The following is a 25,534-nucleotide window of genomic DNA, read 5'->3' as shown; positions in this document are numbered from 1 at the left end:
CCCCTATTGCATGAAGAGGGAAATGCACAACACATCACAATCCTGAGCAGCAATGAATGCATCGTAAACACCATCACAATCCTGAGCAGCAATGAATGCATCGTAAACACCGTGCACGTCCCCCTGTTTCCAACCGGAATTAGGAACACCCTCATTATCCATGCAGCCACCTCTGCGGTGCATGTCCTGGCAGCACATCTTTGGTAAGTCACATGGCTGACAGTCCTCACTGTCTCTTATCCTAGGATTTGAAGTTTGTTTTTGGCGGAAGTTTAATCCTCTTGCTTTGGCAGTGGTCTTTTTTTTTTTGCCTTGCTGGGTCAGGCCAAGGGTCCATCAAACCCAGTGTCTTCCAACAGTGGTCAATCCAGGTCAGAAGTACCTGGCAGGATCCCAAGGGGTAGATACGATTCCAAGCTGCTTATCCCAAGAATAAGCAGGGGATTTCATGGTTTGTGGACTTTTCCTCCAGGAGCGTGTCCAAACCTTTTTTAAATGCAGCTATACTGATAGCTTTCACCACGTCCTCTGGCAATGAATTCCAGAGCTTACTTACACCTTGAGTAAAAAAATATGTTCTCTTATTAGTTTTAAATGTATTACCCAGTAACATCTTTGTGTGGCCCCTGGTCTTTGTACTTTTTGAAAGAGTAAACTGATTAACCTTCTTTGTTCCTTGGTTCCAGTGCCCAGTCCAGTGATTTTTAGCCCTGCTTCTGTCCGGAGATAGGACGGATTTCTGTATGCATCTGCCCCCCATGTCTTCAAAATGGTTCCCACACTTCGGGGTGCTGTTGCCACTTGCAGGAAGATAGGGCTTTTGTACTTGCTAAAACTCCGGAGTGATTTAAAAGCAGTTCCAGCTGACACATCTGCAGATCAGCAAAACCTAAGACCCAGTAACCAGATCCGAGCACTAGCCCGCGGCTAAGTAGGGTTCCCAGATAGAACCGAGGCCACTTAGAGCGCCCCACACTTTTTTTTCCTTTTAATATTGTGCGGCAGGAACGGTACCGCTTACTATGAATAGAGCGGCAGTTGCAGCTGGAGCTCTGCTGGTTACCGCGAGAGGCTGCTCATGAGCCACGTGCAGGTGCACGTGCAGCCGCTGCATGAGAACAGCGCTGCGCATGTCTGTCCCTTCTGACTGGGGGCTTGCGCTCACGTCCCACCCCTCTTCTCAGAGAACGAGGCTGTCTCGCTCGCGCCCCGCCCCTCTTCCCCTTGAGCTCGTGCCGGCTCCCCCGATCCTGTCTCCCTCTAGAGCGAGGCTCTCTAGCTCGCGAGAGAGGGCGCGCACAGGCGACTGTGGCTGCGCTTGCGCAGATTATTCTTGTCGGTGGGGGGAGGTGGCAGCTGACTAATTGAGGGCGGAAGCGGGGCGGGGTGTGCCGGTGCGTGGCGGAAGCAAGAGCAGGTATTTTCGGGCTGCAGGGAACACGAAGACGTTTCTGTTGCTGCCTCCGCCTGGCGCGGGAAATGGAGAACCAGATTCTGACGCCGCTCGTTCACTGGGCGCAGAGACACCGGGAGATTTACCTGCGAGTGGGGCTCAATGACGTCCAGGTAAAGACTCACTTGCGGGAGGGGCTGAGCGAGGGGCAGGTGAAGGAGCACCGGGAGGTCTCCCTGCGGGAGGGGGCTGAGCGAGGGGCAGGTGAAGGAGCACCGGGAGGTCTCCCTGCGGGAGGGGGCTGAGCGAGGGGCAGGTGAAGGAGCACCGGGAGATCTCCCTGCGGGAGGGGGCTGAGCGAGGGGCAGGTGAAGGAGCACCGGGAGGTCTCCCTGCGGGAGGGGCTTAGCCAGGTCCAGGTGAAGGAGCACCAGGCTCTATCTGAGGTAAGGGCTAAGTAAGGCCCAGATAAAGGATCACTGGCGATCAATTTTCGTTTTTTGTTTTTTTTTCTAGACCACCTTTCCAATTTTAGGTTAAGGTGGTGTTCAGCATTTTTGAGAGATAATTTGGTGGGCCAAAGCTTACAATATAGTGAGTATCTGAGACGACAAAGAATAAAACGACTTGCACAAATTCGAAAGGGGTTGCAGGATTTGAACCATGGCTTCCTTGGTTTTTATCCTGTTGTTGTAACCATTTGGCCACTCCTTCTTACTGCCTGTGGGTGGGGTCGAGCACTATGCAGGTAAAAGAGCCACTTGGGACCTATCTGCAGCTCGAGCTGAATGACCTACAAGGACAGGAATTGACGGGGATCTACATGCTGTGGAGATGAGTGACATGCAGATGCAGGAGTCGCCGAAGGTCTACCTGCGGGTGGGACTAAACAACATACAGGGAAATGAATCTCCACTGATCTACCTGTGGGTGGAGACAAGCGACTTAGAGGTAAAGAGGTCAGTGGGGATCTGTTGGGGACTGGAGATGAGTGATGTACAGGTGTAAGGATCACTGGCATAGAGGTGAGCCATATGCAGGGAAAATGACATTGGGTGATCTACTGTGAGTGATATACAGAGGCACTGATACAGGCAGAGTCTGCACTATGCAGTTAATGGGGACACAAGGGACAATGTCAGTGATGGGATAGGATCACTGAGCAGGGAAGGTAACTGTACCTGGAGATCTGTCTGCCTGTGAAAAGCATCCATGGGCAGGTAAGAGTTGAGAGAGACACCAGGTGGCAAAGGGAACAGTTACTGTGAATACCAGGGAGGATTACAAAGTCTTACGCTGGCTCGGAGTAGTCCAGCTGTCATGCAGAAGCACTGGATATAGTACCTGGCAGCCCAATGTAATAAGACCTGAGGAGAAAATGTGTGCTGAACCTCAGCACTGGCTTTCTTTACTCGTGTGCTAAAGACATAGCTAACTCCCAGTGCAGTAAGCCGATAGTTTGCTAATGCATCGGGAATTAAAAGGGAAAGTGCACTAACCTGAAAATGTGTGCAGAAAACTTCTCTCAGCACACAAAGACATGAGTTAAGCTTATGCGCCTCTCTGCCCTGGAATTAGCATGGGATTTGCAGCTCGGAGGGTTAATTTGGGTGCACAGTTCTTAGTGCTAAATTGGGAGTAAAAAACCTAAACTGCACACACCCGAGAGAACCTTAATACCTGGGTGAGTGACTGTGGGTTGGGAGAGCCAGCGAGCCCCTATTAGAAAGCAGGTAGTCCTGGGGAGCCAGGAATGGAAACTTCTCTTAAGGGCTGGCGAGCTTTTCTTTTAGCAGAAAATATTTATAAAGCAAATATGCTTCCAAAACAGTTCTCTGGTAATTTGCTCGTCAGTGAGAAACACACAGCCTCTAGGATGTCCCTATTTTTAGATTTAGTTTTCCTATTCCTGATGTGAAATAAAACAAAATAGACGGGCATCCCTATATATATATATATAATTAGTTATAATCGCCTATTTCTTAGGGGCTTGGGAGCAGCTGTTGATGTAGTCAGTGTCCTTGAGCTTATCTCACAATTCTGTACCCAAAATGGACCCATGGGAATGGCTATTGAGGTTTGAAGATTTGACCAGTTACATTTCCGTGGTGAACAGTAATACACTAAAGGCACTGTGCACACTAGCCAAATAACACGAGGAAACTTCCCGAAGCACGCAGTAGCACTCAAGCACAGTGACGGAGAGTCCAGCTAAAAACCCTGTACAATGCAGAAACCCAGCATGGCCAGCATTGAAGCAAATGCACCTCTGTGAGTGAGTGAGACGCAGAGAGAGAGAGAGAGGGGGGGTGTGCGCGTGAGACAGGCGCTCTGTTGCACGGCCCTATTTGTCCGTGTCTGTCGACGGACATATAATGTCATTAAGCTATACTTCAAGGTATAACAAGGTTATCCAACAGTCCAAAGTGTTTGGGAGCTTTGGAACCACTCACGCTCTGGCATGGGCCCGGCTTTACACCCACAGGCCTGGATACACTGTGCAAGCTTTGCATATTTTCTTCAAACAAATGCAAGAGTAAAAGAGAGCAGCTGTTTAGGCTGGAGGAGGGACTGGTAGCTTCCAGAGACAAGCGTATTTGCATTTCGAGGAATACACCAAAGTGTCAATTTCCTGGCGTGTAGCCAGATGGACTCAGTACGAATGGGATAGTATCCGCGTGCTAGCAGTTGGAGACGGATCTGACGTCAGTACAGGGGCGTATATAGCCCCACAGGAAGCGCAGCGACTCAGTAATTTCCGTCTCCAAAGCAGTTTAGAGTGCCTGCACGCTAGTTGAGCGTGCTTTCCAAGACTACTTTGATTTTTTCTCTTTTTTTCTCATTTCAGGTTCTACTTCGTTGTTTCTTGCCTATTCAGGCTTAGAGCCCCGCGCTCCTGCGGTAGATACCCTCTGGTTCCTCCCCCAGCGAGCTCCCAGGGTGATTACCGTGCTCCCCCGGTGGGAAAGTCCTCGGTCCTGCCGAGCCGCGGCAGTGACATAGCCCCCGGACGACGTTCGGGTGTAGCCTACGAGGCCCCCGGTCCTGGCGTGGACGGGGTAGCGGGTGCATATCCTCAATAGCGGTGGCGAGGTGTTCCCTTCCCCCGCAGCCGGAGACCGTTTGGGTTCCAGACAAGGCGCGCCGATGCTGGTGAGGTGTGCTGGTGAGGTGTGCCGTGAAGCACAGAGGATCGGCGGCGTGGCACGCCGTGGAGGACGCCATTTTGGGCCTGGTTCAGGTACGCCGCGCCCGTAATAGGTGCGGCTTTCTTCCTCCTTGGCTTTGTTTTTGTGACTTGTTGAGCGCCTATTGAATGCCACTGACCGCTTATTGCATTGCAAGCTATTGAGCGTATATTGCTGCCTGCCTATTACAAGCTATTGAGCGTATATTGCTGATTGCATATTGCTGACTGCCTATTACATGCTATTGAGCATATATTGCTGACTGCCTATTACATGCTATTGAGCGTATATTGCTGATTGCATATTGCTGACTGCCTATTACAAGCTATTTATTTATTTATTTTATTTAGTGTTTTTTATATACCGAGGTATAGCAGAGTTGCCTTCACTCCGGTTTACAATTCTAACAACCAGTTACATTGAAATTTGACAAGTTACATTAAACAGACTGAGAAACTGACATATAAAATTAGTCTAAACAAAACAAGATATTCTAAAAGTTAGGTATCCTGAAAAAACAGGGTTCATAGATAATAGGAGATATCTGAAGTTAGTAAACAGGATAAATTGTCCAATCAGTAGACTGATAGTTATGAGATCAAAAGTCCGAGCTGTCAGTAAGAGATTGGCTTAGTAGCCAAGATTTTAGTTCTTTTTTAAAAGATTTAGGGTTTTCTTGACCAGCGAGGTACTGAGGTAGTGAGTTCCATAATTTTGGGCCGATGATGGAAATGGCTCTATTTCTGGTGGAAGAAAGTTTGGCGAGAGGGAGAAATGGGATCACAAGTTGTATTTTACTAGTTGTTCTTGTAGTACGTAGGGAGTGGTGGATATTTATTTATTTATTTAATTTCTTTTCCTATACCGATGCTCAAGACTAGGTCTTATCGTACCGGTTTACAATGTAACTGAGGGGAAACCATATGTATGATATCATCAAGAGCAGTGTAATCTGCTTTGTAAATTGCTTTCTGCAGTATAGAGAGGACTTTGAATTCGATTCTTTTTTCAATTGTGAGCCATTGTAGTTGGTTGAGAACAGGGGTGATGTGTTCAAATTTTCTTTTCCCCGATAAGATTCTGGCAGCGGTATTCTGAAGAAGCTGTAATGGTCTTAGGGAAGATTTGGGTAGTCCAATCAGAAGAGAATTGCAGTAGTCCAGACAGGAGAATATTAGGGCTTGAAGGACTGTTTTGAAGCTATTGAGCGTATCTTGCTGATTGCATATTGCTGACTGCCTATTACAAGCTATTGAGCGTATATTGCTGATTGCATATTGCTGACTGCCTATTACAAGCTATTGCGCGTTTATTGCTGATTGCATATTGCTGAATGCCTATTCCACTCTACTGAGCGTATGGTGCTAATTGCATATTGCTGAATGCCTATTCCCAGCTACTGCGCGTCTATTGCTGATTGCATATTACTGACTGCCTATTAAATGCTATTGAGCGTATATTGCTACTTGCATATTGTGAATGCCATTGGGCGTCTGTTCCTTACCGCATTTTCTTGGGTGCATATTGATGTCCATTATGCGTGTTTTGCTGCTTGCATATTGCTGTCAGCCTATTGCATGGTATTCAGCAGGTGTTATTACTCAGAGCCTATGGCCTACCATTACGCGTGTATTGCTGCCCGCATATTACTAAGTGCCTATTGAATGTCATTGAGCGTGTATCGCTCACCGCTTATAGATGAGGGCCTATGGTACACTATAAGGCGGGTCTTGCCAGCTGCATATTATATATCATGGAGCTGTGTTCATGGCCGCCTATTGCTGGGCACATATTATGCGCCTGTTGTACTTCGTCCGCACCTAGTGCGGCCGCATATTCTTATTCTTGAGCGCCTGTTCTATGAAGCGCCCATTGCTGCCGCATATTCTTATTATGCGCCTGTGGTATTCAGCGCTTCGTGCTGCAGCGTATTCTTATTATTATGCGCCTGTTCTATTCTGCACCTATTGCTGCCGCATATTCTTATTGAGCGCCTGATTGTATTAAGCGCCTCTTGCTGCCGCATATTCTTATTGAGCGCCTGATTGTATTAAGCGCCTCTTGCTGCCGCATATTCTTATTGAGCGCCTGATTGTATTAAGCGCCTCTTGCTGCCGCATATTCTTATTGAGCGCCTGATTGTATTAAGCGCCTCTTGCTGCCGCATATTCTTATTGAGCGCCTGTTGTATTAAGCGCCTTTTGCTGCCGCATCCTATTATTGGGCGTCTGTGGCATTCAGCGCCTATTGCTCGATGGATCAGGACACGGCGGAGTCTTCGGCGACGGCGCCGCCTGCTTCGGGCATTGCAGCCCTTGGCCTCGGCTCTGCATGCCGGCTTCGGGCCACGCCTAGTGCTGAGCCAGACTCGCTATGTGCCCAATGTGAGGAGGCCGTGCGACCCTCAGGTCCGGTCCCGCCATGGTTTGTGGGCAGTTCCCCAGGGGCTACCCCGGAGTTCAGGGGTGGTCTCGCCTAATCTGGAATCCTGGGGGGAGTTTATACCCCAGCGATTAGAGGCTGCTTCCATTTCCGGGATGGCTCTCTTGAGGGGTTTCATGCCTTCGTACAGATGCCAACCGCCTCCCGTCCTGGCCCGGCGGTTCCTGCTGTTCTTGTGGTTCCAGCGGGGGGGGGGCTGCGCCTGTGGCGACTGCTGCGCCTGCTGCTGCGGTGGTGGCTCCTGCTGATCTGGTTCCTGGGCCCTCACGCCCTTATCGCGAGCAGGACTTCCCGCCGATGGCCAGTCCGGCTCGGTCGGTCTCACGGGACGAATCCGAGCCCCCGGACGAGGGGGACCTTCCTCCAGGGACTGAGCCATATAGAACCTTGACACTGTTCTTCCCTAAAGAGGATCTCTCCGACCTGGTGTCTCAGTGCCTGGCGGACTCGGATATTACAGGTCCTTGGGCGCCATCATCCCAGTACCTGCCTGGGAAGTGGATTCTGGTCATTATTCCATTTCTTTCATGGTACCCGAGAAAGGGGGTACCCTTCGACCTGTCCTGGACCTCAAGTCCGTCGATCGATGCTGGCGTGGACCGAGGTTTCGTATGGAAACTCTGCGCTCCATCAAGACCGCAGTACAGCCAGGAGAATTCCTCACGGCATTGGACCTGTCAGAGGCATACTTGCATATCACGCTCCATCCGGATCGTCAGCGCTACCTACGCTTCAACGTCCTGGGCCGCCACTTCCGGTTTCGGGCTCTGCCCTTTGGGTTGGCAGCGTCGCCACGGACATTCACCAAGGTGGTGGTAGTGGTAGCGGCGGCGCTCAGGCGGGAAGGGATTCTAGTCCATCCCTACCTAGACGACTGGCTGATCAGGGCGAAGTCACAAGAGGAGAGCCTGCGGACTACCGACAGAGTGATCGCCCTCCTGGAAAGTTTGGGCTGGGTGGTCCATCTCAGCAAGAGCTGTCTGCAGCCTTCCCAGTCCATAGAGTATCTAGGAGTACAGTTCGACACCCGGGCGGACACGGTCAGTCTTACGACCAAGAGACAGTTGAAGCTTCGGCAACGTCTCCAGTCTCTGATGAGAGCCAGTCGGCCCATAGCCTGGCATTATCTGCAGGTTCTGGGTCTCATGGCATCCACCCTGGAAGTAGTGCCTTGGGCGCGGGCCCATATGAGACCTCTACAGCATTCCCTGCTCTCTCGCTGGAGCCCCCGTCAACGGGACTATTCCACGCACCTTCCTCTACCGGCCAGAGTTCGGACCCAGCTGCGGTGGTGGTTGCAGTCCAACCACTTGAGCAGGGGGTCGAAGATGTCCTCGCCCACGTGGCCCTTGCTCACCACAGATGCCAGCCTGATGCGCGGTGAGTGCTTCGCAATGTGTGCACCAGCCGAAGGGCGAGGGAGCAGAGAGGAGTCAACGTGGAACATCAATCGCCTGGAGGCCTGAGCAGTCCGCTTGGCATGCCTTCGATTCGCTCACAGACTACGGCACAGAGCGGTCAGGGTGCTGTCCGACAACACCACCACGGGGGCCTACATCAACCGGCAGGGCGGAACCAGAAGCCGACGGGTATCTCTGGAGGTCGCCCCACTGATGGTTTGGGCGGAGGCGAATCTGCAAGACATCTCCGCCGTCCACATTGCTGGGAAGGACAATACCACAGCCGACTTCCTCAGCAGAGAAAGCCTGAATCCAGGAGAGTGGCAGCTGTCCCCCACTGCTTTCCAGATGATTGTCGATCATTGGGGGATTCCGGCCAGGGATTTACTGGCGGACAAGTCCAATGCTCAAGTACCCAGATACTTCAGCCGCCGGCGCGACCCGTTCTCGCAGGGCATCGATGCCCTGGTACAGCCGTGGCCTCCTGGGACTCTCCTATACGCCTTTCCTCCGTGGCCTCTGCTGGGCGCCCTCATCCACTTGATTCAGACACACCGGGGCCTAGTTCTTCTAGTGGCACCAGACTGACCAAGAAGACCCTGGTACGCGGACATGAGAAGACTACTGGCAGGGGAACCTCTTCCCCTGCCTCCTCTCCGGGACCTTCTACGTCAAGGTCCCATTCTATGCGAGGATCCGGCTTAATTCTCTCTTACGGTCTGGCCCTTGAGAGGGCTAGATTGAAGAAGAAGGGTTACTCGGAGCCCGTGATCGCTACCCTCCTCCGGGCTCGCAAGTTTTCCACATCCCTCACATACATCCGGATCTGGAGAGTTTTTGAAGCATGGTGCGACACTCATGGCACCAATCCACATGCGACCACAATTCCTATTGTGTTGGATTTCCTGCAGGATGGCCTTCAGAAGGGTTTCTCCCTCAGCTCCATCAAGGTTCAGGTGGCTGCGCTGTCTTGCTATGGTCCCAGGAGGGATGGCAAGACCATCACCAGGCACCCAGATGTCTCTCGCTTCCTGCTGGGAGTCAAGCATATTCGTCTGCCACTGAAGTGGCCTGTGCCTTTGTGGAACCTCAACCTCGTTTTGGATTTCCTCGCCGGATCCACCTTTCGACCCCTTCGGGGCCTGTCTCTTCGTCCTCTCACCTTGAAGATGGTATTCTTGCTGGCGGTGTGTTCCGCACGCCGCGTCTCCGAGTTACAGGCACTGTCCTGCCGTGATCCCTTTCTTCGGATCACTCCAGAGGCTATCCACCTTCGGACGGTTCCCTCCTTTCTGCCTAAGGTGGTTTCACAGTTTCCTCTTAATCAAACCATGTCCTTGCCTATCACAGCGGGTTCGCAGAAATCTGAGGAAGGTCGTTTGTTACGCCATCTCGCCATTGGCAGAGTGCTGCCCAGGTATCTGGAACTTACCCAAGACCTACAGAAGTCGGACCATCTGTTCGTCCTGTACAGCGGGAAGAAGCAAGGTGCAGCGGCCTCACGGCCCACCATCACCCGCTGGATTAAAGAAGTTGTTCGAGCCGCCTACGTGGAGGCTGGGAAGGCTCCGCCTCTACAGGTCCAGGCTCATTCTACCAGGGCCCAAGCGGCATCTTGGGCTGAATCACTGATGCTGTCTCCAGCAGACATTTGTAAAGCAGCGATGTGGTCCTCCCTTCATACCTTTTCCAGGTTATACCGTCTGGACGACCAGGCCAGGGAGGAATCAGCTTTTGCGAGGGCGGTTTTGCATGGTCCTCAGGCAGCCTCCCGCCCAGGTGGGAGGTAAAGCTTTTGTACATCCCATTCGTACTGAGTCCATCTGGCTACACGCCAGGAAATGTTTAGATTACTTACCTGGTAATCTTCTTTTCCTTAGTGTAGACAGATGGACTCAGCATCCCGCCCCGCTGCCTGAGTGCATGAGTTTCACCGATTCCAGGTAAGCCATGCCTTTGTTTCCATAAGAGCGTACACTCTCTACCAGGTGTCAACGCTTTCCGGTTGGGCACGCTGGCGGTCGCCAGCCACTGTCAATCAGTCAGGGGAATCCTGTTTTCACTGTTCACTTTTCACTGAGCGTCAGTACACACATCCATAACAGCTTTTGCAAGGAAGATTACTGAGTCGCTGCGCTTCCTGTGGGGCTATATACGCCCCTGTACTGACATCAGATCCGTCTCCAACTGCTAGCACGCGGATACTATCCCACTTGTACTGAGTCCATCTGTCTACACTAAGGAAAAGAAGATTACCAAGTAAGTAATCTAAACAATCTTGTCTTCCATGTGGCAGATTGGACCCCCCCCCCTTCTGGTTCTGGTGGGGTTGGAATAGGGCTTTGAAGAGTTCTGCTTCACCAGTGTGATAAGACCCAAGTCAGGTGATTTTTCTGGCAGCGATTATGCCTGCATTCCTGACTTGGGTTCAGGATGTCTTGCCTGCCGCTCTGATCTACTCTCATGTTTTTTTCCTTCCCTGCAGAGTCCCGATATCAGCATTAACAAAAATGTTCTTCATTTCAAAGGTGAGTACTTAAATGCTGATGAGTGCATTTATTTAGTTTTTTTTTATTTTTATATACCGATCTTCTTGCATGGGATACAAATCAAACCGGTTTACAGTGAAACATAACCTCGCATGAAAGCATTACATAGAACAAGAATCATTGAGTAAACTTTGAATAAAACATTAGGAATATAGAACATAAGGTAAACGTTACAATAAATTAGAATTATATTAAATATAATAGTATTAGACAGTGGATAGCATTGAGCAGATAGGGCTAGAACGGGCCAAATATAAGCACATGCAGAAAAAAAAAAAACAACGAAATACATGGAACTTGCTAAGTTAGGTGCAGTAACATGGGGATGTGTGAAGCTTAATCAAAGAAGCTTGATGAGAGCCTTGCTTAAGAACTGGATAAACTGTTTGTTGGATGCATTATGAGCTATACTTGCTGGATGACATAAAAATTATGGAGATTTAGTTTGGTTTGGCTTGTTTGGCTTATCCAGAACCACCAATCTAAATAACCATGTTTTAAGTTTTTTTTTGAAGGAGGATGGACAAGTGTCTTGTCGTAGGTCTGGTGGGAGAGAGTTCCATTGTGTTGGACCTGCTGTAGATAGGGCTCTTTTCCTTAGGGACGTTTTGGCTTGGGGGGGGGTTTAGTGTGCCTTGATAGGCTCTTCTAATCGGTCTGGCTGAGGTGTGAGGGCGTAGCTTGATTGTGAGATCAATTGGGGCAAGGTTGTTTAAGGTTTTGTGCATGATGGTCAGGACTTTGTAAAGTATTCTGAATTTGATGGGGAGCCAGTGGAGATTGTAGAGGATAGGCGTGATATGATCATTCTTTTTTGCGTTTGTCAAAATCCTGGCGGCCGCATTCTGTAACATTTGGAGGGGCTTGATGGTGACACAAGGAAGGCCGAGTAATAAAGCGTTACAGTAATCCATTTTTGTGAGGATGATTGATTTTAAAACCAAGCGGAAATCTTGTTGGCGAAGAAGGGGTTTCAACTTTTTTAAAACTTGTAATTTGAAAAAGCATTCCTTGGTCGTATTGTTAACAAATCTTTTAAGGTTAAGCTGGCTGTCTAAGAGCACACCAAGATCTCTAACATATGTCGTGTTTTTGAGGTTGTCTGGGATAGCTGAAGGGTGGTTGAAGAGAGAGAGAGGTTGTCCCCCTGGGAGATGAGGATTTCTGTTTTGTCTTTGATTAGGTTTAGAGTAGAGAGGAGTGTGCTGATTTCTTGGAAGCAACTATTCCAGAAGTTTAAGGTTGGGGTTCCTGTGAAATATTAGAGGGGTAACCAAAGCAGCTTGTTCCCTGTACGTCCCAGGATCAGTCCAGACTGCTGGGTTATGCCTCCATTCCAGCAGATGGAGTCAGAGAAAAGCTGAAAAGCACCCCCCCCCCCCCCCATATAACCTGGTGTGCTACCTGCGATCCCTCAGTATTTCTCTGACTCCAGCAGATTGAGAGGCATAACCTGCGGTCCCGATCTTATCTAATTTCCTGGGATAATTCTCCTGACAGGTTTGATTTATGTGGAAATCCTTTGACTAGATCAACTTAAAAAAAAAAAAACAAAAAATAGGAAGAATAGATAATGACTAATAAATACTAAATTCTGGATTTGGTAGTTGATCTCTGCAAATCTGTTTAAGCTTGTCAGAAGAGCAGCTAGCTGCAGGCAGGTGAGGCAGGGCATTTCCCTACAGCCATTTACCCGGAGAATTGTACACCGACCCGGTGAGCTGAGGGGGAAAATCTTACCGGTGGGCCGGTCACGCTCCAACTCATTGCACAACTCGGAGAAGCAAAATTCCTCTGAGTGTTTAGTCTGGATGCGCAGGGAGGATTGTTCCCCTGTTTTGTGGGCTGATTAACAAAAAAAAAAGGGTTTATTTTAAATGTGCCTTTTTTTTTCTCAGCCCTAGCCTGCCTTGATCTCCCGGGCCTCCGGAGGGGGTGGAGTGTTCACCCAGCTGCTTCGCGCATGCTTCTCATGCCACGTGGGTCTGTTTGTGGAGCTTGTGGAGAGCCAGGTACCGCGAAGGCCTCTGCTCCCGGTGTATCCCCGGGGATAGGACTCTTCGGAACGATAGATTTCGAGCCAGGGGGCAGCTTTGCCGCGACCGCGTGGATCTTGAGGCGAGCAGTCAGCTCGGAGACAGAGGCTTGGCCCGCCCCCGATCAGCATGGGAGTGGCGGCCATCTTGCCTCCGTCAGACGTTGATGTGAATTTAGCTGAGGAGATCTCCCTCCTCTCTCCCCGCCGGCGTTAAGCCCACAACGACCGCGTGAATTGCCACCAGACTCGGCTCCGCCCCCGACTTTATCCTCGGGACAGCCCTTAAAGAGGCAACACCCATTTTCCTCACAATTTGTTTTACTTCTACATAAAGCTTATGTAGAAGCGGAAGCTGACTGGGAATCCCAGTCTCCTATCCCGGCTAAGCTTTTTAAGGCTCCTGCGGACCAGGGGAGGTCTGGACCTTGATCTACCCGCTCTGTCCTGGGGGATGGGCTACCTGCCCCTCTTCCACCTGCAGATCCGATGCCTCAGGACCCCTCCACCCTAGATGTGAGCGATGATGTAGACAGTGCTGCTCCGGTGGAGGGGGATGAGCCGCAGGTGCTTCATTTGTTCCGCTGCATCAATTTTTTCCCACTTCTCCGCCACCAGGTGGTATGGATCTTATCCGACAATGCGACCACCGTGGCTTACATAAACCGGCAAGGGGGTACGAACAGTCGACCAGTAGCCTCCGAAGCGGACATGTTAATGGACCGGGCAGAACGCAATCTGACATGCATAGCCGGGGTCGAGGTGGACTTCCTCAGCCGCCAGCGGCTAGATCCCGGAGAGTGGGGGCTGTCCGAAGAGGCGATGCGGCTGTATCGAGTCGGTGGGGGATCCTCCGACTAGACTTAATGGTGACTCGTTTGAACGCGAAGGCGTCTCGTTTCTTCAGTCGCAGAAGGGAACACAGATCGGAAGGGGTGGACGCTCTGGTTCTTCCATGGCCTCCAGACATTCTACTTTACGTGTTTCCTCCTTGGCCGTTGGTGGGAAAGGTTTTAAGGCGAATAGAATCCCACCAGGGGCCGGTTGTTCTGATGGCTCCGGAGTGGCCGCGAGGGCCTTGGTTCGCAGACCTGATCAACCTGGCGGTGGATGGCCCCTTGCGCCTCGGTCATCTGCTGAACCTCCTCCGGCAGGGCCCAGTATTTTTCCATCAGGCCGATTGCTTCTGTCTAGCGGCTTGGCTTATGAGAGGAGACAATTAAGAAGGAAAGGTTACTCGGAGGCGGTTATTACCACTCTTCTCCGTGCTAGAAAAAACTTCTACATCTATCACCTATGTTCGGGTATGGAAGGTGGTTAATTCTAGGTGCCGTGGGTTGAGTTTGTCCCTGCAGCAGGCCACTATTGTTCACATTCTGGCCTTCTTGCAGGACGGCTTAAAGAAAGGTTTGGCATACAGTTTGCTTCGGGTGCAGGTAACAGCCTTGGGCTGTTTTCGAGGTAAGGTTGATGGTACTTCCATTGGTGCTCACCTGGATGTGGCAAGATTCTTGAAGGATGCCAAACACTTAAAGACATCGGTGCGCGCGATCTGTCCATCCTGGAGTTTAAATTTGGTTCTCCGTAGCCTTTGCGGTTCCCCCTTTGAGCCTTTAAAGCGGGCTACGTTGAAGGATTTAACGCTTAAGACTGTGTTTCTCGTGGCTATCTGTTTGGCTAGACGGATTTCGGAGCTCCAAGCCTTGTCCTGTAGGGAGCCTTTTCTGCGTATCTCTGATTCTGGGATTTCTCTTCGGACAGTGCCCTCCTTCCTGCCGAAGGTAGTATCGACTTTTCATGTCAACCAGTCAGTTGAGTTGCTGGCATTCTCAGATGAGGATAAGGATCTGAGGAGATTGGATGTCCGTAGAATCCTCTTGCGGTACTTGGAAATAACTAATCCTTTTCGATTGTCTGATCATCTTTTTCTCTTGTGGAGTGGTCCTAAGAAAGGGACTAAGGCTTCTAAGACTACTATTGCCTGCTGGTTGAAAGACGCTATTGCTTCTGCTTACATAGGTCATGGGCAACCAGTTCCGGATGGTCTTAAGGCTCATTCTCTTAGGTCTCAAGCAGCGTCCTGGGCAGAAAGCCAATGTGTCTCGCCCCAAGAGATTTGCCGGGCGGCCACTTGGAAATCTTTGCACACGTTTGCTAAACATTCGAAGGTGGATTCTTTTGGCAGCAGTGTGCTTCGAGCAGGACTCTCCAGGTCCCACCCCTTTTAGGGCAGCTTGGGTACATCCCAGCAGTCTGGACTGATCCTGGTACGTACAGGGAAAGGAAAATTAGTTCTTACCTGTTAATTTTCGTTCCTGTAGTACCAAGGATCAGTCCAGATGCCCGCCCATAGGCAGGAGAGTCCACTCAGCTACTTGTATTTTCTCTTGGCAGATTTTTCGGAGCCTCCACGCTTACGCGACAGTTCTTTTTGTCACAAGTTATGGTTTTTTAAGAGGTTAATATTTGTAAAATAAACATTTGGCATTCATTCTGCTTTGATATTTATTATACTGAGGGATCGCAGGTGGCACACCAGGTTATATAGGGGGTGCCTTTCAGCTTTTCTCTGTCTCCATCTGCTGGAAGGCTGGACTGGTCCTTGGTACTACAGGAACGAAAATTAACAGGTAAGAACTAATTTTCCTTTTAGCGGCTCCAGGTTTTTCCATTTACATTTCTGTAGTGTCACTAAGTAGAATTGATGCTTTGTTTTGGGGAAAATGTGAACTATTTTTTAGAAACATTGGTGAAACAAAAAGAAGCAAACTCTGAAAGAGTCGGGGCTGCTAATTTGGGGAGTCAGGCTCCTAAACTGCTAAATTAGTTGAATTTTCAGCTGAAAACTTAGGCTCTGAAGTTAAGCTTAAAATAAACGCCTACACTTGGGGGCGCAGGCAGTAACCAAGGCAGAGCCCAGTCAGCAGTGTCTGCTTTCTTGTTAAAGGGGATGGGGTGGCCTACGAATCGGTGCTTTGCATTTCTTTCCGTGAGGAGAAAGTTTGCTGGTTGCAGCTCAGGTATTGTGCAGAGAGGTGGAAAGGCCGTCGGCATTCCAGGACTGACACCTCCCAGCGTCTGCCCCCCCTGCAGAGGGGATGAAGCTGGGTTTTAGATCAGAGACCTTTGGGATGAGAGAGAGAGAGGCTGAGCGCTGGCCCCTGTGCCAGGAGGTGAGCGGAGGACACTTTCAGCCTTCTGCGGCCGCGTCATAGGTGGTATACGGAGGCTCTTCTATGTCATGCCGGATGTGATGCAAACACTCAATCCTCCGAAAACGTGTTTGCTTTTTTCCCCTGAACAAACAAACTGTTTTATTCATGTTCCTTCATTTTGAAAAATGTGTTTCCACCGCTGGCACGGACAATCCTTTCCTCCTCTTCCCATGTTTGAGCTGTTTTACGGACCATTGTGAATGTCTTCTGTATGAGTGCAGCACCGGCGGGATCGCTCCTGCTCCATGAAGAAGCTAAAAGATGAGGAGGGGGGGGCCTGTGAGAAATCTTTATTGTTTACATTTTTTGTTTCTAACGAATGCCTCTCACCTCTGGTCCTGCCTCTTTTTTTCCTCTTAGCCCGGGGCCATGGCGCCAGAGGGGACAACACCTATGAGTTCCAGCTGGAGTTCCTGGACGACGTGAAGCCGCAGGTAAGGAGGCTGCTGCTTGTTGCTGACCTCCGTTTTCAGTCCACGCCTCTCTGTCCCCCACGCTTGTCTTTTTTGAATCTTTCCAACAGAAGGAAAAAAACATGGGAACAAGAAGGGCAGCTCTGATGCAAGAAAGCCTCTCAGCAGCACTGGGTATCCGTAAACAAATTATAAACCTTGCAGCCTACTAATGTCACCTACAGCACCCATAAGCTCCCAGCCACAGATGCTGCGTCATCTTAACTGCACTGCCAGCTCCAAATGCCTGATCAAGAAGGAAGCCTTCCTGAAAGAACTTGCGCCTTCCACTGAGACGAGACGAGCGGGGAGAAGACGCTGCCAGGAAACCACGCAGTCACACCCACTAATCTCCTTGCATCCCAACCTATGTTTAGTTTACTCTTGAAACCTATTCCATAGCTTTACCACCTCTTAGCCTCGGAGGATGTCTCCCGAGGGTAAATATTTTCCCTGCAAGCTCCTTCTGTTTAAGGTATTTCTAACCCACAATCCAGAGTTGCTGGCAAGGTACAAAGATCACACACATCCTCATTAGAACATGCTAAAGCAATACAGTGGTTTTGGTGCAAGGTAGGGATGCTGGGAATTGCATTAATCGACAGTCTGAAATGGTTCTGGTTTGAGAATGACTTACGCTGCCTGAGCAGCCACAGTTTGCAGAAAGATCCCCCTCGCCATTGCTTTCACCTGTGAGAGGTTAGACTGCAAGATCGCTCCGGGGATGAAACTGAAGTTTTCTGTTTCTCCAAGTGGAAAGACAGTCGCGCACCAGAGCGTGGAAACCTCACTGAAATGATCTGCCAGCCAATGTATCAGTGGACATCAATGTTTTACATTCTTAAGGCATGTGAGATATGGAGGGAAAAGTTAATGTCATCAGCATAGATCCTATAACCTGCTTCAGGATCAGCAAGAGGATGACCGCTTGGAGCTAGGAGATATATTAAATAGTGCAGGCCTTGCGGGATCTCTGTCCAGCTGTTGTGAACACCCAGCCATGATGTAAATTGGTCTACAGCAGCTGCAATGATCCTGGGCAAGAACAATTTAAATATTTTACAGGATCGAAGGCTGAGGGTAGATTGAGTAGCAAATTATCAGTGCCAATGTCAAATCCATGTCAGAAAATATCCAGACTAGACCTAATTACTCATTCTTGATCTCTGTAAAATAGTACAGGCAGCAGCGCTCAGACAGCTGCAGGATTTTCCAGCCAATAGTGTTTGAGGCTCTGAGTGCTATTGGTTGGGTAGGGAAGAGCGAGGTCAGTAACTTGTGAATTATGTTGGCTCTAACTTAGCCTTTTTGAGTATCAGACAAAGCAGTGCACGCTTTGCCTAGTGGGGGAGGGAAGTGCACTGTAGCACTAGGATTTACAGGGGCTGAGGTAGAGCGGATTATCCTTATGATCTGAGGTGTAGCTTCCCGTAACTGCTCTGAAAACCAGATCTGCTTCAGTGCATCAGTCGAGTGCAATCCCACTGCGTCTTACTGTAAGAACTTCACTGGATGTCGTGCGGGCTGGAGCCTCATTAATTTTCCCGCAGTTTGATTTTCTCTCAAGTTGATGCCATTCAATACCTCATCTTATGCTAACACTGTCAATATTCCTTAGTAAATAATAACTATAAAAAGATGCAATATTTCTCCCCTCTTTAAAGGGACCTGTAATATCCCTTGTGCAGGTGGCTGTGATCCAGATGTTACTGCACAGATGGGGTTTTCTTGCACAATCTGGGAAAATCAGTCCCTGGGTAAACCTCTCAGAAGCCGCTCTGTGATGGCTTTTCCACCGGCGAGTCACAGACTTGCGCAGAGAGTCCCTGGGAAGCAGCATTACCAGCCAGAGCTGGGAATGGAACTCCTGTCTGCCACTGGATAGCACAGGACCCAAAGTAGCACGTGTGTTATGGGAGAGAAAATATCCATGAAATGCTGAACTCGGCAGCTTGGCAAAGGTGAGCCAAGTAAATAAACCACATTCTGCCCCGATCCAGGATCTCCTCTTTTTTTTTTAATGTTTACATAGAATTGGGAAGTCGTCTGAACCTCTGCTTTTCTCCTGATCATACCGCAGGTGGGAGCAAGACTTACCAGGAAGCTAAAGTTTCAGCATTTACCACTGCTCTTGCTTTGCTCCCGCTGCTTGTAATGCTGGGGTCTTTTTGGGTATTTTTCAGCTGCTGCACAAAGTGACAGAGAGGCAGGTCTGCCTTACAGTACAGAAGGAGGAGAGCAAATGGTGGGACAGGCTGACCAGACAAGAGAAGCGCCCCGTCTTTCTGGCCCCGGACTTTGATCGCTGGCTGGATGAATCTGATGCTGAAATGGAGCTCAAAGCAGAGGTTAACAGTGGGGCAGAGTTTCGAGGTGGGGGAGGAGCGTGCTAGTCAGCTGCCTCCTGTGTCTTCCATTGCCACAAATGGGATGAGCTGGGGTAGGAAACTTGGGATCATGAGTGCCGCAGGCTAGGTGGGTTGTCGGGATATCCACGCTGAATGTTCAGGGCTGGCGTGGAGGCCGTGCATCTCAGGAATATTCAGTTTGGATGCGCCGAACCTCCGACCGGCTTGTGGCCTTTGGGGACTGGCATTGCCTGCCCCTGAGGGGAGCTCTCTCCCCGCTCATTTGCGTTCTGTCAGTATTCATGTGAGGATGAAAGGTGCTCAGATCTTGGCCATTACTAACAGTAAAAATAGTGGAAGCCAAATGTCCGTAATGTGTAGCTAACGTCGCTGAATGTTTGAGGCACGATGTGGGAAGTAGAGTTTGCTGAGGGGGCCTTTGTACTAAGCATTTTCACTGTAAAAAATAAAGTAGGAAAAACTCTTAACTGCCGCAAGACTGCAGCGTTGTGGCTTAGCGGGCACCTAACAGACGTAGCAGGCTTGTACTTCTGCTGGCTTTCAGAGAACCTAAGTGGTCCCTTCATTTTGTTTTGTCCTTTTTACTAAGTTACTAAAAACATTGCTGTTTAAATTCAGTTGGTGAGGTGGTTGGAAGAGATTTAATATGGCCTGGGCTGGGAATGCAGCGTTCGGAGCCCTGCCAGGGTGGGGGAGGCAGCAGCGTTGGGCGGCCCTTGAGCAAGTGCCGAAGTGGGGGGAAAGATGATAGAAAACAAACATTTTAACTACTTTTATGTACTTTTTTTTTTTAAATGATCATTGTATAAATTGTAATCAAAACAAATAATGCACGAAGGGGAGAATTTTGAAGGCTTGAGTGTAAAATTGGCAGATAGATGCAAAGACTCACAGTCCCTAAAATCCAGGCATGGAGTGTGGATGTGAGTGTGCGCGTGTCGCGCTCAGCACTCCTGTTCATGTTTTCCTCCACGTAATGAAGGCTTTCCCCACTTGCATCTCGTACCTCTGCATAAAGCTGTGAAAGTTCAGGGTTTGTCTGGCTACATCCCAAACTCAGCTGGGCAGTCTCCTTTGAATATTGACCTCAGAATGTTCCTTGGGGGTGGGGGACTGACATACGGACACCTCAGGGTACAGCATTGGGATTTAGAATGTCTGTTTACTCCTCCTTTCAATATTTTTTTAAAGTGAGAATTGGGCAAACGAGCAGTAAGTGATCAGGACATGAAAGCAAAGTTTATCTTTTGATTCTTCGAGGGTCACTCAGGGCCGGTTCTTCCATTAGATGAGCTGGCAAAAACCTCCTCCTTTTAAGGCAGGAAGGTAATGGATGTGGGGAGTGGAGACAGAGAGGAAGGGTGGATGTGGGTGGAGAGAGGCTTCTGGTCTGGTAGGGGGATGGAGAGAGGCTGCTGTGAAGGGGCGGTAGAAGAATAGAGGAGAGGTTGGATTGTGGGATAGAAGGAAGGGATACCGGACAGGGGGCAGTGGGAGGAGGAGGATGCAGGATTTGGCAGAGAGGAGGAGGGCTTGCATAGAGCACCATCCATGGGCTCGCTTCTCCGTACAGTTTCAGGGATCTCGCAGCACTAACTGCACTGCACGCCAGGCCTCTGCGGCATCTGAACTATAGCCACCTCTGTTAATACCGTTTTCCCTCCGCTTCAGGAAGACAAGAGGATAAATGCAGTCAGGATGGAATCCCGCGTTCCAAAAGACCGTAAGTACCTGGAAGCTGCTGCTCGCTTTCCAAGCTAAAGGCCTGCGGGGCTTTGAAATTATAAAGGTTACCATTTCAGTCACCGCACCAGATGTATGGAATAGCCTGCCATGTACATTCGCTTAAAAACATCACACCTTCAGCAAGTTCATTCTTACAAATAGATATGTTTGACTGTTTTTATCTGCTACTTTAGCTGTTTTTGTGATCTTCACATGTAGGATGTGAAGATCTGATTATGGAACCTGCTTTGATATTGTTGATTTAAAGGTGAATTTTAAAAGCCGCGTGCACATAGCACATGCATGTGTCCACCAATTTTATAAGCCGCCCGCATGCGCGCACAAGTCCGGATTATGCTAATATCTTGGATGTGGGCGTGGCATGGGCAGGGCATGAGCCTTCCAGGGCGGAGCCAAGAGCTGTGGGTGCAAGCACCTGGGCACATTGGAGCGTCAAGTTACTTCTGCTATGGAGCAGGCGTACGTCTCAAAACAATTTCCAGGGGCACTCGTACGCACGCCAGGGCTACTTTATAACATCCGCACGGGTATAAAATTGTCACGCGTCTAGCTGCACGCCCGTTTGAATGTTTTGTAGTATGTTTATCATTTTGGTATGAACGTTCAGCCGCTTCGGGCATTTTGCATAAGCAGATTATAGATAAAGTAACAGCTACGCCGACAGATTGGCCTTGTGGTTAGGGCAAACATGTGGAAAGGTTATCGGATGGCAGCGCTTAGACCCTTGCTGCAGTCGGGGATGAAACGTATTTGGGTTTTTATGGAAGTCCCAGAATTCCTTCCCCATTAGGAAGGCTTCTCAGTAAACGTGGCAGAGAGTTCCCAGTTTTCGAAGGCTAAGTGTGTGCCACCCCCTTGATATTTAAAGGCTTTTCCCAGGGAGATATTTGAAAGCAGGCTGTAGCCCTCTGCTCGCTCACCTCCTGGACGTGGCTGCCGGGCTCCCTACTCATTTAAAGCTCCTGCTGCATTTTAATGTGATCACAAGTGTGCACAGTTGTTTGTTTTAGCTGAAAGCATCTGACTGTTAGCGGAGATCCTGCACCGTCTCTCTGTTTGCACAACTGAAGGACTTAGATCCCTGCAGGAGGAAGAAACGCTGCTGTGCGGTTAAGAGCAAGGCCTTAAGTCTGAGGAATATTTTCTTTGAAATGTTTCAGCTTTTGTAAACGTAAAGCGGGGCTACCTGTTCATGTACAACCTGGTCCAGTTTCTGGGCTTCTCCTGGATCTTTGTGAACATGACGATCAGACTGTTTATCTTAGGAAAAGGTAAGTTTACTTTTCATGTTTGTTTTTGTTAAATAAAAATCCCGGATTCCCCTGGGCTGTCCTCCCTCAGTTACAGCTTGCAGAACCCTCTCTGATTTTCAGGAGAGTCAGGAATTTATTGCCACCGAGAATCAGGCCCTCTCATCTTTGCACAGCTTGGGCCCCAGTCTTGGGGAATAAGCATAGCCACGCACAATGCGGGTCCTGAGGTCTCTGCTTCCAGCTGCTCTCGCTGACCTGCTGTTACAAGATCCCCCAAAGGATCAGCAGGAGCGCGAGAGAAACTGGATATCTTGTGAACTCCATGCTTTCCTGAGAGAGAGGCACTTCTCCAGCATACTGCAGTGGGATGGTGGGCCCTGGGCAGTGGGAGCAGAACTGCTCTTGACATCGCTCTCTCTCGTGCTGTGAACTGAATGTAAGCGCAATCTCTCTTTCCCCAGCTCGGAAGCAGGCGGAGGAGATCTGCTGTCCTTGGATCTTTGTTTAAAGGATGATTAGAGCCTTCCTCTTCATGCATTTTTCTTTTAGGCCGAGGTGCTGAGACTTCTGAGTCTGTTGCACCTGTGTGTATTTTTGTGATGCTGCATTTCTCCCTCTGTAGCAGGCCTGGGATTCGGCACCTGGGGATGTTTTTCTTACATGCAGAGTCCTCTGCACCAGAACGTCTTCTGGATTGCTGCAGTCAGGGGCCATAGTCCACCTACTCGGACACTGCCTCTCCCTCCCCAGGAGTCCAGCCCGGGGGCTGGGGACGCTGTGAAGACCTCAGCCAGGAGTGGACCCCAGGTCCCTCTGACCTGGGATGCAGGTGTATCCAGAAAGTTTGATCTAAGGAGGCGTTGTCTTGCTTTTCTTTCCCTGTAGATTCCTTTTATGACACGTTTCACACCATGGCCGACGTGATGTACTTCTGTCAGATGCTGGCGGTGCTGGAGGTCCTGAATCCACTGATAGGCTTGGTCAGAACAGGAACTATAACGGCACTGATCCAGGTGAGGAGCACAGCCTTGCCTCTCTGCGCTGGGGCACTAGGGGTCCGAGGAATCCCCTGAGGAGAACTGGGCCTTTCCATCGCCAGCAGAGCCCTCTGCCGGGAAATGATGGCGATTTAACATAGGTCTGAACGCTTTTTTCTTCCTTCCAGGTCTTCGGGAGGAATTTCATTTTGTTTGTTGTGCTTGGAAGTTTGGAGGAAATGCAGAATAAAGCTGTGGTTTTCTTCATCTTTTACTTCTGGAGCAGCATTGAGATTTTCAGGTGCGGCAATGACTTTTTTTTTTAATGCGCTTGGCTTTTCGCCTGTCCTTCCAAAGAATGCTCCCAGTGGCTTCCAACATTAGAGGTAATTCTGATCCAGGAACGCCCAAGGTCAGAAGCAGAGAAGTGGGATTGAAGCCTGGTTCTCAGCCCTCTCCTCTAATGAGCCTTGAGCTGTTTCCTTGCTTTGCAGGCAGGACGTGGACATAGGTGAAGTCAGTGATCCCAAATCTGAGGGGAGGGTGCCTAGACCTGCATCATCGGGCTGGGCCCTCTGGGGATTTCAACCCATTGTACCTGGCTGACCTATTTAAACTGGCAGCTGTAAGCTACATTTTAAGGATGAAGAAACGGGGTCTGTTAAGGAGCATGTAGGAGGGGTGGTGTGTGTTGTCTTTATTTCTCACTCGGTGGTTTCTCTGCTTCCACCTCCCTCGCTCCGGGGGCTGGGAATGGCGAGGGAGAGGGTCTGCTTTGCAGAGGGATACTCTGCTGTAATTTAGCGTAACGATTCCTTGCTGTTCCCTCAGGTACCCCTTCTATATGCTTTCTTGCATTGACACAGAATGGAGGTTACTAACCTGGCTCAGATACAACGTATGGATCCCAATTTACCCTCTTGGAGGTGGCGCAGAAGGTACCGTATGCTTAAAGCCACTTCCCAAGCTCCTGTCTGCTCGGCTCTTGCATGATTAGATGCCATGTCTCAAGGGCTCCAAAAACCGCACATTTCACACCTAAGAAGATTTCCATCCGTTCTTACTAATCAGATTTTGCTTCTGGATCTGCTTGTCTGACAAAGCCAGCAAAGCGTGGTGTGTGTCTGTCTGGGTGTGTGTCTGTCTGGCTGTGGGTGTGTGGGGGGGGGGTGGGTGTGTGTGTCATTTGGATGGAGAAGTTGCCCCTTGTCGAGTTTATGCTCGCTGAGAAGGGGGAGTGGTTATTCCAGGCTCTGAATGCATTTTATTTATTTAACGGTTTTATATATCGACATTCATTAGGGATATCACATCGGTTTACAATAAACAAGAAACTACGCTTAAAAGGCGCTTGACCGGTAACAAATACCCAGCCTTATACCTATCACCTATTTCCTTAGCCAACATTTGGCTCCGTAGCATTTACGTTATGTTATTAACCCCATATATCTGTATCCAAGTTCCTGCTACCTGTTCATTGTAAGACATTAACTTGTCAATGTTTCTGTTTAGAATGTAAACCGAATTGATCAGTAACTCTGTTATTGGAAAGTCGGTATATAAAAGTGCTAAATAAATAAATAAAACAAGTACATACAATGCCATGAACAATGTGTATATATGTGTAGACAGAGAGAGATATAAACGAGAAGAATAAATTTACAAGGAACTATTTACACAGCATTAAAATTAGTTACAAGGTTGCTTACAAAAATACTAAGAGGAATAGTTAGCTATTAGTTACAGAAGAGAATCTGTATTGAAGTTAAGAGGTTAGGTGAGAGCACATAGGAAAAAAAAGATTATTGCAAATGTGTCAAGAATATAGAGAATGTCTCAAGTATAGAAACATCAAAATGAGGGTGGAACAGTATGGGATGTTAGCTGACTGAACCTTTTCTGCCTCCAGCCGTCGCTGTTCTTCAGGCCATACCCATCGTCAACGCAACAGGAAGGTTCAGCGTCGCGCTGCCGTTCCTGGGCTTCTCCGTTCCATTCTCCATGTTCCTTCAGGTTTATCTCGTTCTCATCTTTTTAGGTAAGTTCTGGGTTAACGCCTTTTGTTTCTGATCCTGATGAAGTCAAACCTGAAACAGTCCATTCTGTACATCCTGAGTTGCACTTTAAACTCCAAAAGGATGGGATAAAGTAGCGGTGGTTATTTATTTCTTCCCCTGCCTCATTTCCTACAGAAAACTGGCTTTGTAAATTCATTGTGTTTGTCGTCATTCAGATTTCTATCATGGATAATGGCACAGCCCCTTAGAATTTCTCTCATGTTTTACCTTATTTTCCTGACGAGAAATGGGCCAGCTGCTTGAAATTTCAGGAAAGTTACAGCACACATTGGGGGTGGGACAGGTCTAAGGAGCAGAAGAGCAGGGATGTTCCCAGGAAATGTTCTAACGATGAAATCCGAGGGGTGAAAATAGAGCAGAAGTCTAACATGGTGAAAACCCTGATTTCCTAGCGTGTAGCGGATGGGCTCAGGACCAATGGGTATAGTGTACTCCTG

At 49.2% G+C, this 25,534-nt stretch overlaps 1 protein-coding gene across 1 annotated transcript; it reads left to right on the top strand.

Annotated features, from left to right (window-relative positions):
- Positions 1–1,227: 1,227 nt before the first annotated feature.
- LOC115082578 (very-long-chain (3R)-3-hydroxyacyl-CoA dehydratase-like) lies at positions 1,228–25,057 on the top strand (the record flags this gene model as incomplete). The annotated part of the gene is made up of 10 exons (XM_029586796.1): positions 1,228–1,566; positions 10,909–10,951; positions 16,583–16,656; positions 18,858–19,022; positions 20,715–20,766; positions 21,950–22,060; positions 22,928–23,055; positions 23,208–23,320; positions 23,851–23,957; positions 24,929–25,057. Coding segments are annotated over exons 1-10 (1,009 nt in total), but the record flags the coding sequence as incomplete, so codon positions are not given.
- Positions 25,058–25,534: the final 477 nt, after the last annotated feature.

Source organism: Rhinatrema bivittatum, unplaced genomic scaffold, assembly GCF_901001135.1.
Source record: "Rhinatrema bivittatum unplaced genomic scaffold, aRhiBiv1.1, whole genome shotgun sequence".
Taxonomy (NCBI): domain Eukaryota; kingdom Metazoa; phylum Chordata; class Amphibia; order Gymnophiona; family Rhinatrematidae; genus Rhinatrema; species Rhinatrema bivittatum.
This window is presented reverse-complemented; position numbering and strand designations above follow the sequence as displayed.